Source organism: Oculina patagonica, chromosome 7, assembly GCF_052425735.1.
Source record: "Oculina patagonica isolate OP01 chromosome 7, crgOcupat, whole genome shotgun sequence".
Classification (NCBI taxonomy): domain Eukaryota; kingdom Metazoa; phylum Cnidaria; class Anthozoa; order Scleractinia; family Oculinidae; genus Oculina; species Oculina patagonica.
The window spans coordinates 18556787-18574791 of record NC_135764.1 but is presented as its reverse complement, the minus strand read 5'-3'; the positions used below and the strand labels follow the sequence as shown (position 1 = coordinate 18574791).

General features: G+C 39.2%; 3 protein-coding genes and 1 pseudogene across 3 annotated transcripts; 3 read left to right on the top strand and 1 right to left on the bottom strand.

Annotated features, from left to right (window-relative positions):
* The first annotated feature begins 101 nt into the window (after positions 1 to 101).
* LOC144661160 (uncharacterized) lies at positions 102 to 1414 on the top strand. The gene has a single exon (XM_078521866.1). The coding sequence runs from the start codon at positions 278 to 280 to the stop codon at positions 995 to 997; it is 720 nt and encodes a 239-aa protein (XP_078377992.1). The 5' UTR covers positions 102 to 277; the 3' UTR covers positions 998 to 1414.
* Positions 1415 to 2028: 614 nt separating this feature from the next.
* Positions 2029 to 4265, top strand: LOC144660301 (uncharacterized; annotated as a pseudogene).
* A 2254-nt stretch (positions 4266 to 6519) lies between these two features.
* LOC144660089 (major facilitator superfamily domain-containing protein 6-like) lies at positions 6520 to 11242 on the top strand. Its single transcript, XM_078520647.1, has 2 exons — positions 6520 to 10264; positions 10485 to 11242. Exon 1 carries the CDS (start codon positions 6857 to 6859, stop codon positions 8762 to 8764), a length of 1908 nt encoding a protein of 635 aa, XP_078376773.1. The 5' UTR covers positions 6520 to 6856; the 3' UTR covers positions 8765 to 10264; positions 10485 to 11242.
* Positions 11243 to 12543: 1301 nt separating this feature from the next.
* Positions 12544 to 17599, bottom strand: LOC144659995 (metabotropic glutamate receptor 2-like). Its single transcript, XM_078520536.1, has 4 exons — positions 15950 to 17599; positions 15146 to 15392; positions 14290 to 14506; positions 12544 to 14201 (listed from the first exon to the last, which is right to left on the bottom strand). Exons 1-4 carry the CDS (start codon positions 17525 to 17527, stop codon positions 13478 to 13480), a joined length of 2766 nt encoding a protein of 921 aa, XP_078376662.1. The 5' UTR covers positions 17528 to 17599; the 3' UTR covers positions 12544 to 13477.
* Between the last annotated feature and the right edge of the window lie 406 nt (positions 17600 to 18005).

The window sequence follows — 18005 nt, the reverse complement described above, 5'->3', positions numbered from 1 at the left end:
TTAGTCCTATTTCGTTCTATTGATCATGCCCTCCCTCCCTAATCGCAGATTAGATAGATAGCAAGAGACACCACCTGATGGAATTAGTGTACTCGTCATGACGTCAACGCTTAGAATCATTCAACTAACAAAGTGGAAACAATAGAGATGTGAGGGAGTTTGTTTGTTTGCTCTAGCGTGACAAGTAAACAGTGGAAATAAGTGCAAAGTGCAACTGAGACGGTGATCGCAACACGCAATAGCTCGCTACATCTTTGCAAATTGAAAGTCGCTAGTCATGAAGGTGATTTGTGCAGGAATGAACAAAACTGGTACAAAATCAATCACCAAAGCTCTGCGCCATCTTGGATTTACGGTGTTTGACTGGGAAGAACAAACCTTTGACTTTCTGGATCACTGGGTCGATGTTTTCCAAAATGGCGTCCAGCCAGATGTCAAGCGAGTTTATCAGAATGCTGATGCAGTTGTTGATATACCTGGAAACTTTTTCTGGGATGAAATACTGGAAGCTTTTCCTGATTGTAAAGTTATACTAAGTATAAGAGAAGAGGATTCGTGGGTGAAAAGTCATGTGAATCAACGTGAAAAAGTAGAAGCTACAAGATCTCACATAATATCCATGTTATCGCCAACGGCGAGAAAGCTCTATTACGTTGCGAATTCCCAAGTTGATGCTCTTTTTGGCTCTCGTAATCCCAAATCCACCTATGTTATCAGAAAGAGATACCGTATCCACAATCACCATGTAAGGTCCACTGTTCCCGCTGACAAACTGTTGGTGTATAACGTTAAACAAGGATGGAAACCATTGTGTGATTTTTTGGGCTGCGAGGTTCCAGCAATACCCTTCCCACATGAAAATATCAATGGTGAAATAGCGAACATGCCAATGGAAATTACCAGGGCGGGTCGGCAGGTGAAATGGGAACTGCAGAGAATGGTTTTGTTAACTTTTTGTGTATTTATAATGGTTGTAGCTATAATTATGGCCATTTGAAAAAATTATTGACCATATCTACAATTTTTTCGGAAGTGTCATTACAATTTGTTGAAAAATAGGTTGTGGTAAAAACGAAACAGATTCGAGACAGTAGTGGCTATTATAGTGATGTATTCAGAATCTTGACTGTGAATACTAAATGGTTCATTTTTAAAAGGGCTATTTACTTTATTTCTTCTACATCTTAAGAATAAAAATAAATCAAAATAGAGACATTTGTGCACCGAGTCACATTTCTTGGTACAGTGTGTACTGCGATATTTATAGATTAACTGTGCGGTAAGAAAGGAACATGGGGGTTTTGTTAGACCCGGCAACTATGTTACATGTTATGTTTCAACTAAAACAAGTAACCCTGACTATACGTTAGGGCTGATAGACTTTAATTTTAAATATTTCGTCATGCACGGCCTGACTTCTTCAGGGAATGATCTCCACTGAATAAAAAACGTTGACATTTAAATACCAAGAGTATCAGCCCTACTTTTTTAGTTGTTTATTCTCAACAATTTGCTGACTAAACCCCCAGGTCCGCTACCTTTTCATTGTTCAGTTGGCCCTGGCAGAGATTCAAAGTGTTCAACAACTATGTTACAGTAGTCTGTTGTAATTTTATTTTAGGTTATGTTATCAGTGGGACTGGATAGTGACTGGACATTACGACTTTACATCAAAGTGTTTAGCATCTCCGGGGAAATGGGGGGGGGGGGGGAGCGTTAGCGTCAACACCTTGTCGAACATCATAGACTGTCCACTGATAGCTTCTCTATTGTGGTGGCGTCCAGTTTTCTTTTACCGCGTTTACGAACGAAGAAAAATAAAGGGTTGTGAACAGCCAACGAATATCAAATACGGAGGAGCTTGCTCGCAGGCTACCAGATTAACATTTGAAGCACTGCTCAACAGGAAAAATCATTCAGTCGATTAAGTGACAACAATAGAAGTGTGACAGGTGTGAGTCTTGTGTCGTAACTGCACTTATTTAACTACCGTGACAGAACAATGGAAACATTATTCGCAATAAACGCGGCCGGTGAACCAACACGCTATATCTTTGCAAATTGAAAGTAACTAGACATGAAGGTGGTTTGTGCAGGACTGGGAAAAACTGGTACAAAATCAATCACCAAAGCTCTGCGCTATCTTGGATTTACGGTGCTTGATTGGGAAGAACAAACGTTTGACTTTCTGGATCACTGGGTCGATGTTTTCCAAAATGGCGTCGAGCCAGATGTGAAGCGAGTTTATCAGAATGCTGATGCAGTTGTTGATATACCTGGAACCTTTTTCTGGGATGAAATACTGGAAGCCTTTCCTGACTGTAAAGTTATTCTAAGCCAACGAGAAGAGGATTCGTGGGTGAAAAGTCATGTCAATCAACTTGAAAAAGCAGAAGCAGCAAGATCTCACATAATATCCATGTTGTCGCCAACGGCGAGAAAGATTTATTACGTTGCGGATTCCTACATTGATGCTGTCTTTGGTTCTCGGAATACTAAATCCACCTATGTGTTCAGAAAGAGATATCGTATCCACAATCACCGTGTAAAGTCCACAGTTTCTGCTGACAAACTGTTGGTGTATAAAGTGAAGCAAGGATGGAAACCGCTGTGTGATTTCTTGGGCTGCGAGGTTCCAGCAATTTCCTTCCCACACGAAAATATCAATGGTGAAATAGCGAACATGCCAATGGAAATTACCAGGGCGGGTCGGCAGGTGAAATGGGAACTGCATAGAAGTGTTTTCGTTACTATTTTCGTGCTAGTAAATGGTTGTAGCTATAATTGTGGCCATTTGGAAAAATTATTGACCCTATCTACATTCTATTTAGTCTCCTTCGCAGCCGCTACTTGGGCTCGTCTTTCAATGGTCATATGTATACGATGAATTCTTTTTACTTATACACTTTTTCGTAATTATACCTGTCAGTGCCGTGGCAAGGGTAAAATAAGTGGGGGGCACGCGAGCGCTGGAGGCGCGAGCCGCTAGGGGGGTCTGGGGGGGGGGTGCACCCCACAGAAAATTTTGAAATCTAGAGGCTTGGAAATACTATTTTGAGCGTTCTCCAAGAGTTGTTTGTGATTTATGCAAATTGCGAATTATTTACTTTCTACACTGTCACAGCAAACCAATGCACATTGAAGAGAGTGTAACACTTGCAACATCAATTACAAAATAGAAAACCGACTGTCTCTGTATCTTGAAACCAGCAAATGTTTCGCTACATCTACGCATCGAAAATGCGTGTGGTCAGTGCTACGAAGAGAATTCTAATTTCGACCAGTTGCTAAAACTGCGTGCCAAAGAGAACTCAAAAAATGTGGACTGGTTAAGGCGCAAAGACGATAAATACACCTCTCCACTCATTCAAACTGAAATACTGAAGGCAATAGCTCTATGTATGTTGCGCGAAATATCCGAGAACATACAGAACGCTACTTTCTTTACCATTATGGGCCTGATTACATGAGCCGGGCTGGCTCGGTTTGCAGAGATCTCGGCACGTCTATTAAACGCAACAACAATCAACTTCGCGATTACATGACAACCGGGCCAGCCCGGTTAGCCGAGATCCCGGTATCGCGATGCCGGGATCTCGGCTAGCCGGGATGAAAATTGTTCATGTAATCGCGTTCACCGGGCCAGCCCGGCTAAGCGGGCCAGCATTAAATTTCTCTTCTGAGCACAAAATCCAACGAAAAAATCAATGCAACTCCTTCTAAATAGGATGCAGAGGTAAAGTAACCCATCCAGATGCATAAGTGCAAAAAATTAACCACCAAATAATTTTTTTATTGCCGGAAAAAGGTGATTAAGATCATTCGTGCTCTGATCATTTATGCTAAAACCGGGCTGAAAGTCATCTCGGCAAACCGGGCCAGCCCGGCTAACCGGGCTCATGTAATACCGGGCTGAAAGTCATCTCGGCAAACCGAGCCAGCCCGGCTCATGTAATCAGGCCCTATGGCAGACGAGACAGCGGACATTTCTAACAAAAGAACAATTAGTTGTGTGCATGCGCTGGGTGGATGAGAACTTTGCAGTTTGAATGACAAATCACGCTTTGCAAATTGCAAAATTTGCAAATTGAAAAATTTGTAAAAAATTTGTAAATTTGCAAATTGCAAAATTTGCTAGATAATTCAACTCTACTACATTCCACCGAGATTAGTTATTACGAATACATTTCCTTTGAATACATTTCGTTGAAGTGTTCTGTTCTTTTGTTCCCTTGACATTATGATTTATCTTTTGCATGATTTTATAATCCGTAAATTGTAACGCAAGATTTTCGTTCACTCGAAGGCCTACTTTATCGTTAAATGTAAAAAAGTTCCAGTGAATCAATGAGAATAAAATTTTGCGATTAATTTGTTTACATAATCGAGCTTCCGTGCTGAAAGTTTAAAGAAAATCTATCGAGCCGTTTTATAGATTATTCATAAAGCGCTTAAAACCGACAATTATCTGAAAATTACAAAACGAGTGGCCGAAAGAAAAAAACAAAATTCTCAGAATTGCGTTGTGGAAACTCAACAAAACTTTCACGACTTCGAAAGATTACTTTAATACACATTGTGGCGTTATTTGAGATTAACTTCGTATACGTAGTGTTTGTGTCTCGGCTCATTTATTATCGCTACGCAAAAAGTACAATTTGAAACATTTTTGCGATTTATTCGAAATCAAACATACAGAATTTTCTAATTCTTGAATATTTTATTTGCAGTACATCATAGTTTAAGATGCTGATATTATTTTTTAAGCGGCAAATCTGATTCACGCAAAAATCAGGTTTTACTGATTTGGTGGTTTTCTGTTTATCGTTGCCATGGAAATATCAATTACCTTAAAATATACATCAAAGTAAACTTCAATCTAAAACCAATATATGGTGTAATTTTCATATCGATCCGAGTCAGGGAAGATCGTTTAAAGGCCAATTGCAAATAGCTATGGCCCAGAAGAAAACTGTGTCGAGCCACCTTAAAACTGAACTAACCGTTCAAGTATATTAGGAAAGCGATTTTATAAAGGTTTGTGTTTTGTCGTGCGTGGTTTGCCGTTATTTGGGTCGTCACGGAACGCTTCTCCTCCCCTTGAATAGGGGGTCATCTTTCGGTTTTGTGCCTTAAAAAGAGTATTAATATTCGCTTTCTTTATCCTTAAATAGGGTCAGGGATTAAGAACCTTCGCGGCACACCCCTTTCCGAAATGTATGAGACTTTATTATGCATGGTATTAAAAATCCCTCTTCTTAAAGGGACTGTGTCACCGCTAGCTTAGTTGATTTTATGTTACTAAATATTTCCAAATCTTCGCTATGAAACTAAATGTTTACAAAGAAATTAATTCTATGATTCTAAATAACAAAACCACAGCTTCATTGCAGCCAAATGTTTCTCCCGGGCGATATAATTTAAAGTTACAAGCAGGCGAGATTAACTTCGAAAACTGTTCCGCCGGACCATATTTCAAAAACCCATATCGCAATCCGTTTCAATCTTCGACACTTTTGGCCATCCGTACCTTCTTTTGCATTTGGTGTGTTTTTTAAATATTCCTTCACTGTTTTAAGAGGTTATTTTATATATTTAAACGAACTTGATGGTCATGTCCTATGTTTAAATTTATCTAAAATCCGTGACACGGTCCCTTTAAGTGGCTGACGAGAGATGAGCCGTATTGACTAAAGCCATTAGAAGAAAGCTCTTTTTCCGTCCCATGCCCCTTCGCCCATCCTGGCAATTTTAAGTGGCTGATGGAAGATGCATTATGATGCGCCTAGTTTTAATCCAATCAGAATGCGTGACCTTCAATACCCTTCCTAGGCCGCTAGAGACCTAGATATACGGATTTCGAGTTGGATTTTCGAGTTGGATTTCGAGTTGGATTTTCGTGTTAGGATTTCGAGTTGGATTTCGAGTTGGATTTTCGAGTTAGGATTTTCGAGTCAGGATTTTTTTGACAAAGCAAAACCCATTACAAATATTTAAAGATGAACCAATAGTACGCTCGCGTGGTTGAGTATCTCGTCGCGCACGTAACTCCTCGTTCGATTCATGATTTGAAAACAAAAGTAAAAATAGCTCATAGCACATAAACTGATAAACTAGCAAAAGCAAACAGAGAAAGCATTTTTGGGGTAAAATGTTTTTCTAATAGCTCCATTGCAAAGCAATTGGACAGTTTCTTCGGTCTCTTATTTATACAGGCGTCCAAAAATTTGCATCCGACACATTCACCCCACTTTATTTCGATACAAATAACGCTAGCTTTTTAATGTAAGAATAAAATCCTACCACATTTTATAATTTCTGTGCTGACTACAAGTGCAGTTACGATATCCAACCTTTCTTAGACTGAAAATGATTATAAGAGAAATTTTAAACAAAGATTTAAATTAAAGGCTAATATCCGGTCCTGTCACTCGACGTTTAGTTATGTTAATTTCTCAATCCTAGCAACCAAAGCAATCAAGGAAAAATCCGGTGACCATTTGCAGTGTGGTTGTTTCTTGAAAAAAATATATTCTTTGCGCTTCTTGTATTTTGGAGATTTGGTACTTTGACTTGAACAACCAAGAAAAAGTTTTTTTAAAAAAAATGCCGTGATGGAAGGAAATTTGGATTGTGAGTAGGGTCTTTTGACGCATGGGATGTTTCGCACCTGGAAATCAACGCAATCGTTCTAGACTGAGCTTACAGCTTATGGGGATTTCTTGACTAATACATCAGGAGTAAAGCTGTGAGCTTCAACCAAGAATATATTAACGGAAATCTGCAGTCAAAAGAAACTGAAAATGACTTGCCAAGTCTCGCTGCAGTTGTAATTTTCTCTTCAAAATATTTTAAGATGGGAAAAATTCTAAAAGGCGGACACTGGAAAGTAAACAAGGAGCAGTTGAAAACATGGCTGCCGACAGCATATTATTACTTTTTCTATGGTGCACTGGGCTCTCTCTTTCCATTTCTGAACTTGTACTACCGAGCAGTTGGAATGGACCCGTGGCAAATCGGAATCCTCGGAGGAATTCGGCCCCTTATCGCGCTCCTGTGTGCTCCGATGTGGAGCTTTGTGTCTAATAAGTATAAAATAAGAAAAATTATACTTGTCGCCTCGCTAGTAAGCTGGATTGCTTTTACCATTCCACTTATATTTGTGCCGCATTCGTCTGCAAGTGATCAGTGCCCTTATAAAGGAAATTCTACATCAGAGCTTAGCCTTTCAGATGAAGATTCTTTGACAAATCACGAAGGGAGAAAGTTAGAACCGTCAGAGAATATTTCACTTGAAAAAGATCGCCTGTTTTCATATCAGGAACCTAACGAGTTGCAGGAACGGGAGCCAAATGGTCGCAGTGTCCAGGGACAGAGAGCGCACAGAAAGACTTCCAAAAGAAATGTTCAACAGCCTGACACGAAAAGAGCCGCATCAGGACATTCACGAATTGCTGCATTGAAAGAGCCGTTTGTCAATAGTTTTAGTATGTCGGGAATGAAATTCCAGGTCGTGACCAACACCAAAGCTGAAACAAGTCAACGTAGACCTTTTGATTTTAAATCCCGAGGTGCGCCCTACCACAACAGCAGAAAGAACCCGTATTCTGATGCAATATTCACAGAGTTGCTTTTTATTGTATTCGCAGGGGAAATTCTCCAGTCGCCAACAGATGATCTGAACACTCATTTCGATGGAACTTTCTTGGAACATTTGGGGGTTCTGTATCAGAACGTGATTAACAACAGTATCTACAGTTCTATAGGTATTGGACTCATTGCTTTCGCCACAGGTTTAACTCTCCGTTTTGCACCTAAAATAACAATCTGTGACGTTGAATACGCAAATTACCATATTGCCTTCATTATCTTCACACTACTCATGACCGTCGCCATAGCAATCTCGATCAAATTTGATTTCACATACAGAAGGCGCCGTCGCAGCTTCGAAATCAAGGAATCATTGCGGCAACTAACATCAGTAGGCAACGTCACGTTTGTATTTATTGTATTTATCATGGGGATGCTTCGAGGGGTTTTGTTTAATTTTGTTTATTGGAATATTGTGGACATAGGTGGCTCAGATCTCGTGGTAGGCTTGACGGTTGTCAGTCAGTATCTTTCCGACACAATCATGTCCCTGTCGGCTCCAATCCTAATGACGTATATGGGATATATCGGAATGGTGTACCTCGGCCTTGCCTCGTATGCCCTACGATTTCTGATCTACTCTTGGCTGAGCACCCCTGATTCCGCATGGGTTACCCCACCGGTCGAGCTTTTGCAAGGAATCTCCCATTCCACGGCTTGGTCAGCATTCCTGTTGTACATAACCAACTACACGCCGAGATCTACCTTCCCTACGGGGCTGTTTCTACTCCAGGGGTTGTATTTGGGTGTAGGAGGTAGTATTGGAGGGATCGTTGGCGGGATTTTAATCCAGGGTTTTGACACCAACGTTGCCTTCCGTCTGTTCGGCCTTGTCAGTGTACTAACCTGTCTGCTATTCGTAATGATTCAGCCGTCGGCCGAGCACGAGTATCTTCCATCTCAGGCAGACACCATTCCGTTCCTTACAGATGAGGATGATTATTCCAGCTACAGTGAAGATGAAATTTTCGATTATAGCCAACGTGGAATTGTTTACATTCCTTCCAAAAACGTTAATGAGGGAATGCTGCAAGTAAAGAAAGTAGTTTTGCCTTCATACAGTTCTCCTTTAGTGCCAATTTGTATGTCGCTGGCACAGAAAGAGTCGAAATAATGACAGCTGAGTTCAAATTATTCTAAAAGCTTGACCGAGGTTAAAGGAGCTATGTTCCGTTATTTGAAGTCGTTTTTTTAATGCACAGAATTTCTTTTAATTTGAAGGAAACCTTAAAAATAAAGTTTTGAAAGGTAGACAAACTCCAAAGAAGTAAAAACAAAACAAAAATAAAAAAGGATCGTTACAAATGACAAAGATTTTAATCTTTTAATTTTAAAAGACGGATTGCAAACGAACGAAAAAGTTGAAAAAATGAATGGCCATTTTCTGTGACGTAGCTCTTTTAATCAGTCAGTAAGCTGCAGTAAGCTGATTACATTGCAGTCCAATGGATAACTAGCTTTTTAAATAGTGCAAGTAACAACCAAAGTAGAACAATTTCTGTAAAGGGACCCGAATATCATAAGGGGAAATTTGAGGAGACACTGTCTTTTGTTAAAGTAATTTCATTTAACCCGTGAATCAATATCTATATCAATATCAGTTAGTGCGTAATAGTCAAAACTAAACATCAGAAAACGATAGAATTATTAGTGTCTAATAGTATCTAAAAGTGCAATACCTCATTCACTGGTTTAGTAAAATCACTCTATTTTATTTTTGCCAAGCTTCTATTTTTCGGTAGTAGTATTGAATCATAAGAGTTAATAAGCAATACGAATACAGATCACATTCTTTAAACGTAATCGTAAAACAAATTTGCCAGGCTCTTGTTTTCTTAATAAAGTAATATAGTGCTTTTCTTGTGGGCAAAGGCCACTTTTTTTAACAATTTGTTTTGAATGAAAAGTTACAAAGTGCACGAGAATTGATAGCCTAGAGAACAGATTTTCCAGAAGCAGAAATCAATTTGTCCTGATAACCAATCACACTGGGCCTGTTAGACACGTGACCTTGTTTGAACGTTCTTCTTTAATATTGGAGAATAGCATAGTTTACTTTGGATAAAATAATGAGAGGTAAGACACCAGAAGTCTTTTTCTGGGACCACAAAGCAAATTCAATTCCCTTTTATAGAGACTCTAGGAAGAAAGATGCTGTCTGACATCACACTCAGGAAACACGATATTTTTGGTTCAGGGCAGTAAGAGCTGTTTCCTTTGTAATTCACCAAACTATTTATGCAAATCGGATTTTCAAACTGTATATTGTCCCACAACGGAAGTCCTTAAAAAAAATTCAAAAGTTCAATTTATTTTTGTAGCCGTGAATTTTACATCAGTCTTTGCGGATGCTAATATTGACCTATGAGCTAAAAAAGTTAAAAACAACTCCGCAGCATAAAATTATGTTAACACTCAATATATTTCCACATCTTTAAAAGAGCTCACTTAAAACTAAGTGAATGAAACAATCGAGCCTAAAGTCATTTTTTTTACTGAGGAACAACATCGAAGCAACACTAGTAACAGTAACTAAAAATTGTAGACGTTTTCAGTTGGCCATTCCAGTCTGAACATCAGTAGACAAGTGCATGAAATAGCTTCTGTAACCGAGGTATGGTTTTGTTTTTACTTTGTGTGGGATTACTTGTATTTGGAATTGTGCTGTGGGAGAGGAAAATATTTCAGTTTTGAAATTTGGCGACTTTGTCGGTTCAACAATTGCCTTTGACAAAATGCATGAGATCCACCGTAAGGCTCATTTATAAAATACCTTTCTTTTTTAATTACATTAGAATCTTCTTAGTCTGTTCAATTTTGTTCTTGAAATTTAGCCAGTTCCAGTGAATAACAGTACGTTGATACTCGAGAGGAAAGGTGAAGTCAGTAGCCCTGATCAAGTCTAGAAACTTTGAGCGATTAATGAAATGGGTTGCGTTTTGAGCGACTATCAGTTGACCCAGGAACGAAATAAATGCCACCACTTTGGGAAATGCTCGTTTTATTAAAGGAAGACGAGAAGAAATATTCCCACGAGAAATAAACGACCGCAGTTTACAATGTTGGTTATGAAGGAACTAGCCATTAAATTACGAACCTGGCCTCCAAGCAAACCGATAAACAAAGGATCTTGTATTGACAGAAAAAAGCTTTGGAGAGAATGGCGACCAAGCAAACTGAATACCACAAAACCTCAAGAACAAAACACAAAACTGTGGAATATATCCAAATAAAACAACTTGGTAAAGGTTTAACTGACGTATCATGTGGAAAAGATTATTAACTGAAAATTAGACTTGCACTTTTTCCCACTCAATATTTGTGTGTGTTATAAGCTTAGTATAATCCCGGTAAAATGTCCTTGACGTATTCGATTAGTTTTTTCTTTAGCGCATTCAAGTTTTAAAATATCACTGGTAACTATAGTTACTATGTTTTGAGATCGATATATAATACTGATTTATTGCGTGCACATGATCACAAGTTTGCCATGCTGCATGATCTCCGAAACTTATGAATAGACAATCCTAGATTACACATGAAGTTTGGAAGAATACACAGCTAACTTTTTCTTACAAACTACAATTTGCTTAATTTTATGAGGTTTCGATGCTACATTAAACGAAGAGAAATAGCGATTATAATTAAACCGTGATTAAACAGTAAAACCTGACCAAAATGTATTGTTAAAGATCACTGAAGCAATCACTTATATTTTTATATCTGACGCTTCTAAAATTAGTTTTGTGTGACCAAATGTAGTGTCTTTATTTGGGAAAACCAAGGAAAAGATCGAACTTGAATTTTTCCTTTACATTTTCACTAACAACCTGCCTGTAAAGATTAAGTGCGATAATGTTTGCGGCTGCTGAGGTTTCTCAGTTTTTGAGATATTGCCGACCCTCAGATAAGACCCCCTCAAAGACACAAAATGCCTTAGTTCGAGGTTACATACATCAGCGCTCCATTAAAGACGACTAAAAACATTCCAAAAATGCCTTTCAGCTTTCCTTAATTGCCTTCTCTGAATATTCTATTAATGCTTATTTCATTCAATTTGGTGAGATATTGTGCTTTTAAGGGAAAACGAAACGTTTTACTATAAAATTCAGTGCGGCCCATATCATATTCTATCTACAAAAGGGTCGACATCAAAAAAAAGTCGACATCCTCAAAAAGGAGGCAAGGAGCTACAGTTGACTTATTTTCAAAGTAAAACCATCTTTCGAGGGCTTAGTCATAATTTGTTAAAATAATTGGCATTGTTAAATTGGAACATTTTTTCTACTCGAAATGACTCGCATGAAAAACAAGAAGCGGAATATATCACCAATTTTAGTTGTGTGCGCCCTTCTGTTGTTCCTCTGTTTTTGTCCCTACCTTTCGGGGCTGGCATTTGTGCCCAGCTCTCCGGGGTACTCAAAAAAATTTATACGGGGAGGTTCCGGCCCGAGGTCTCAACCTCTACCCTTTCATGTACCATTTTCGACAGAAAAGGCACCCTTTCGTATACTTTCGATTGGAAAATAGTACCCCTTTCACGATACCTAATACTAGGAATCACTATTCATCCACTATTCACTTGGATAAATCCTTAAAATACTAAACAGAATCGACCGCTTGGTGGCCGTTGGGTCGTTCGAAAACCTAAATGACAGTCTTCCCTTCCCTTATGCTTCAACTCGTGAAATCCCTTTCCTTTTATTATATACCTACAGCCTGAAAAAGGCACCCCTTTCGAGCGGAGTCTCCCCGTATACTATAGAGAGGGAGTACCCTCCGGGTTATAAGAAGCATTTGTTTGTAAGGATTATTTGCTGTTACCAATAAAGCAGCGAAAAACGCAAGTTGGCGTGTTATTTGAAGGCGCAGTATGGGCGGGTAATACAAAAATCGAAACCATTTTCAGGTGTTTGTATCCACACATGACTTTACTACTCACAAACGAATCCAGATGTTAAATAGACATCAATTTATTGATTAAATAAGCTTTAGTAGCTATTGGATAAATATTTAACGATAGTTAATGAGGTTTTGCATGAAGCCCCTGCTTGTGCAGAATCAGTGAGTAAGTAAAAAAAAAACAAGAGCTGGTTTACAGTATGAAGTAGAAAAAGCTGCTGTAAATGTTGCAGTCAAAGATTTTGTTTGGTCACAAGCCTATAGGGACGTTAAGATACCCCGTTGTCTGTGTATAGGTACGGATAAACTACTGGTACTCGTACCAAATCATGCACGGGTAAACCACGTTTACCCCGGAGAAACGGACCGATAGCAGCCGATGGCTACTACACATATATCGTAACTATATATGAAAATGATGGTATCCCATCCCTGTCTGTTCCCGCAATACAAATCGGGGTATCTAAAGGTCCTTATATATTATCTATAGACGAGTACCGGAATTGGACCCTACGGAATATTGGATAGACTGATCACGTGTTATTTGTTTGCTTATGACCTCCCTTTTTATTTACATTAACATTATATTTACCATTCACTCATGTATCCCTGTTGTAAGCCAACAGGTAAGGGCCTACACCGAACTGGAGTTATTTTTTCTTTTTCTTAAAGAAATGCAAATAAACAGTTACTGTGTAATAAATTATATCTAGTAATTCAACTTCCTTATCCGGGTTCTTCATTTTTGAACAACGCTTTAATACAGTAAAAATAAAGATAGTTCATTGGCAATCAAGACATGGCCGCAGTGATTGGTAATCCGAAAAGCACCATCAGTGTGGTTTACCGTGGGAGGCATTATGGTTTTTAACTCACATCAATTCGTTACAGACAATTTTGCACCATTTTTTTACATGCAAATAATTTATAACCAAGTGGAGTAAATGAAATGATTAGAGTTATTTTCGTTCATCGGGTAAGCCTCTCCCTCTCTTCTTCTGTTCAATTCACTAGTTGATGTACGTCGGTCCAACAAGCCAAAGTTACTTCGTAAAGTATCCGTAGATGTTGCACGGCTACGAGAATCTTCGGAGAGGGTCGCTAGGGACTCGGCATGGCTTCGGCTTGAATCTTCAGGGAATTCTCCTAAAGGAAGATTACTTTTATCATCAGGGCGCCGTCGGAGAAGATCTGGAGTTGATTGGCTTATTCGTAACCAGAAACCATCTGTATAATCTTTTGCAACATTTCCGGATGAATAATTCTTTCTTTGTATTTTAGTTACTATCTTACCCTTACGGAAAATTACACTGTATAATTTTGGTGAGAAAATCGGGAAAAACACAGCTGATGCGACCAGGGGATGACTTAAGGTGATCGCTCTTCCTCGAAGCAAGCTCTGTTTATCCATCGTGCAAACGATGGCTAAAACAATGAGATGCAATGTGGCAGCCAAATAAATTGCCAACGCTAAGCCTTTGGTTTCTCTAAATTGCTTGGGAAGTTTTCGGGTTTTGAAAGTGTATACAGCACACAAAGCAAGAAGGGTCAGATATAATAAATTAGTGATCAACGCACACACGTCTGTCACATTACATTGGACTACCACTTGTTCCGGTGTGTAGATTCTCAAAACACTGTCTTGGTATCTGCGACAAAAACAAGAATCATAGTCGTATCAGTTTAATGTGCAGATACTGAGTATAACAGTACAATTTGTTTTCGCCAGATACTTACGTGAAAAAGCCCCAAACTGTGGAGAAAACCACACTTAGTCCCATGATGAATCCAATCAGTCCCAGTTGGGAGCGCGTGCTGACAAATGTTGGATTCATAGTTTCACGGAGGGAAGAGTTGAAAAGACGATTCACTCTCAGAGTTTTCGAGAACATCACAGCATAACACGTGACATGACCCAAGCAGGTGTACCCTCTTAAGCTGCACACACGTTTATCTGTATAAAGAGAAAAATTATTACAACTAGCATTCTCAGTGTGCGTCTTGCCAGAAACAATAGAGTTGGAGTTCTGCCAAATTCGTTCTGTAGTTTTTTGGGTGTAATGTGATGCAATGGATGACCTTGTTCCCAATGCCTCGTGTAGTCATCTAATAAGGGGATGTGTCATATAGGCAAAGTCTTTTTGGATACACGAATGTAAATCCCTTCATCCACAAAATTAATGCTGGGTAGTTTAAAAATTGAACGGGCCCTGCAGGAATAGCAAAACTGGGTCCACCGTGCAGGTTTCCAGTACGGGATAGAGCGCAAGCTGTGTAAATCTTTCACTTAGCATCCAGTGTTAAGAATGATAGCCATATTTTATTGATATTGGGATTAACCTTTGGGAAAAAAGTTAGTAAGGCTTATCCTTGTTACTTTGAATTTCATGAGCTCAGCAAGGTTACTATCCTTTATCTAAGAGAACCGTTGCTTGTTCATGAGGGAATAAGCGTCTGCTTCTCAAATCGTGGGCTGACACTAAAATTTATTTGCTCCTTTGCCTATTAATTAAGCTTTTCAAATAATAACTTTCAGTTAATACGGTTATATCATAGCTGACAATGGGTTCATGACCAGTTTTGGAGAAATTACCTGGTGATATCAGATCTAAGAAACCCTCTCCATATGATACCATGATTCCAACCAGTAAAACACAGCTAAGCCCGCGACTGGATGCTTTGATGACTGGGTGATCCCTCCGAGTGACGAACAGGATCAGGATAAACAATGTACAGACGAGTCCAGAGGCTGAGAACAACATAGTGAAGAGGATTAAGGATGGCGACGGGTCCACGCTGACGACAGGTTGAGGCAGGCATTTTGTTTTGTTGATGTCTGGCTAAAACAAGTAAAGGATACACAAATAAGTCGAAGCCTTTTACGTCACTTGTGAGAGGTACGGTGGTCGGATCAAGCGGTCAGAGTGCAAGCCTTATCCTGGGTCATTTTGTTGTGTTCTTGGGCAAGACACTTTACTCTCACTGTGCCTCTCTCCACCGAGATGTATAAATGAGTTCACAGCGAATTAAAAAAGTAAAACATAATTCAAGATGCTCGTTTTGAATGGGCGCGCGGAATAAAATTTAGTGGTGAACAACAAAAACGATAGAGTGTTTTTGTCTTGGAACTATCGGTCTGATAGTTGCCCCTTGGAAATTTGATGCTCTTTAAACTAGCATTTAAGCCCTCGAAGCTTCGCTTTTCGGACTAATATTTGTTTTCAGAACATCACATTTCCGCAGGGCAACTATCAGCCGATTGTTCCTCGTCAGAAACACTCTATTGTTTAAAAAGAACAAGTAGCAAGTGCTAATTTAGCCTTCATGGCCAGTAAGAATTCTTCCTAAGAGCGATCATAAAATTACATAAAGTTTATAAGAGTAAAGTCTAGCTTACCATAAAACCCCGGGCACACGGCGTGCACTCTGTTTGTTTACTATTCGTAATCTCATTGGGTTTACACGGATCGCATCTCCAACAACAAGCCTCGATAGCTATTTTTCGCTCTCCTCTTTTGCAGGAACGACTGCAGTAGGTACGAGGCAGTATGTTTGTGTCCTCAAATAGCCTCATTGTAACAGGACCTGATCCATTTGTCTCAGGACCCCAGCGGCCTAACTTTACGAGGCTCCACGATTTTCCATTTTCATCTTTCTGTGGTCTTAGTAAGTCATATTCAGCTGAAACATCCCCATTTTTGTCGAATTCAACTTTTCTTCCATTTGGAGTCTCAAACGTTACGTTAAGAATAGTATCAAGCAGTGTTTTTCGTCGCTGTGATTCTAGTTGCAAACATGATATGGGATTTGAAGTATTCTTGCAAGAGTTTTTATGGATTTTGTCAAGTGCGTTGACAAAAGTATACACAGAGTTTATTACACTTTGAATGTATGTATCTGCGGAAAATGTCTCTCCCTTATAAACAGAAACAAAGACATTTTCGTGTTTTGACCTGTTAGTTTGCAGCCTGATTTCTGAAATCCATGGATTGCGACTTACGTTGTTTTCGTTTCTCCACTTTTCAAAATGTGTTGCCTTTTCATTCCGAGGAGAACATAACACCATGAATTTCGCCATTTCTTCGTTTCCATTTAAATAAACCGACATTTCAGACGAATCTCCTCCAACGAGCCATCGAAAAACGCTTTGCTTTCCGAGATTTTTCACTGCATTAAAAAGTAAACTTATATCGCTTTTGGAACAAAAGAGAACAATAACTTTGGCGTTTATTTTCTGAGTGATTTCCTTTACTATTTCATCAAATGTTGACAGTGTATCACTTTGTGAAAGTGCCTTTGATGTACCAATGCAGATGCCACGATTTTCCGCTTCTTGTGTGAAGTATTTACTTCCTTCTCTGCCAAATTCATCGTCCGAGTAAACGACAGATACATATTTTGTGCCGTTTGAAAGTAAAAGATCAACCAGGGCCCGTGCACGCACTGCATCAGAAGGGACTGTTCGTACAAAATACTTAAAACGGTTTTTGTCGCTGAGAAGTGGACTGGTAGCACCGTAGCTTACATGCGGCACCTTAAAAAGTCCAAGGAGATTTGAAACCTGAAGAGCAACACTGCTTGAGTATGGTCCTACAACTCCAACGATTGGCGGCGGTTGCGACATTGAGCACGAGGGAAGAAAATTAGACGCCTTTTCCAAAGCAATAACGTCTTTTGAACAATAATCGAGGATTTTGAATCCAAGTGAAATCCCTGGAAGGATATTTGAATTCCTGTTTGCTTCATCAATGGCGTAAATCATGGCTTCGGTAAAATAAACCGCATCTTGGGATCGCAGATCGCCGCATTTGTCATGACAAGAGTTCGGGCAATACGAATGTACGGGAAATAGTCCACCAAGAATGAGATCCCCTGTTTGGAAAGCTTCACTCCGGTTTGAGTGATGACAACTAGCCGATGACAGCATTAAATGCAAAGCGAAGACGATTCGAAAGGAATTGGCTTGGTAAATCATGGCTAATCAACAATAACGCCAACCTATTATTTGTTCCAAGCTTATACGTATGCGGAAACTTATGTCTTCTTGGTTCTAACAAAAGCCTGCCATTGCCATATGCCTCTAACTTTTCGATACATGCTTCTTGCCGAAAAACACTACTTGAAGTGATTGCAAGAAAAAATAAACGTCTTTTAAGAATTGTTTACGTTTTTATGACGCCTACGTATCCGGAAAGAAGATTGTGCCACGGCTGTGGCATATTGAAAGCGGTTACTTTGATCGCAAATAATGATACTGCTTCCCAGCATAATCGCTTTTGACATATCAGCAAATTACAAAGGCCCCCTTGGAGTTACTTTTAAATTTTTTTCCAAATTTGGGGGCGATTGCAATTGAGAAACTTTTCCATCAAGTACTGATTAATTTTGAATCGCAGTTTTAAATTTTCCATCCTTCTGAGGCTATAATTAGATGCGCAGAAATCAAACTAATT

Coding starts and splice junctions, on each gene's coding strand:
- LOC144661160 (XM_078521866.1), top strand. CDS start 278: ATGAAGGTGATTTGTGCAGGAATGAACAAAACTGGTACAAAATCAATC.
- LOC144660089 (XM_078520647.1), top strand. CDS start 6,857: ATGGGAAAAATTCTAAAAGGCGGACACTGGAAAGTAAACAAGGAGCAG.
- LOC144659995 (XM_078520536.1), bottom strand. CDS start 17,527: ATGATTTACCAAGCCAATTCCTTTCGAATCGTCTTCGCTTTGCATTTA. Junction 15,393..15,949: donor CGTGTGCCCGGGGTTTTATG/GTAAGCTAGACT, acceptor TACTTGTTTTAG/CCAGACATCAACAAAACAAA. Junction 14,202..14,289: donor ACAGTTTGGGGCTTTTTCAC/GTAAGTATCTGG, acceptor TTTTTGTCGCAG/ATACCAAGACAGTGTTTTGA.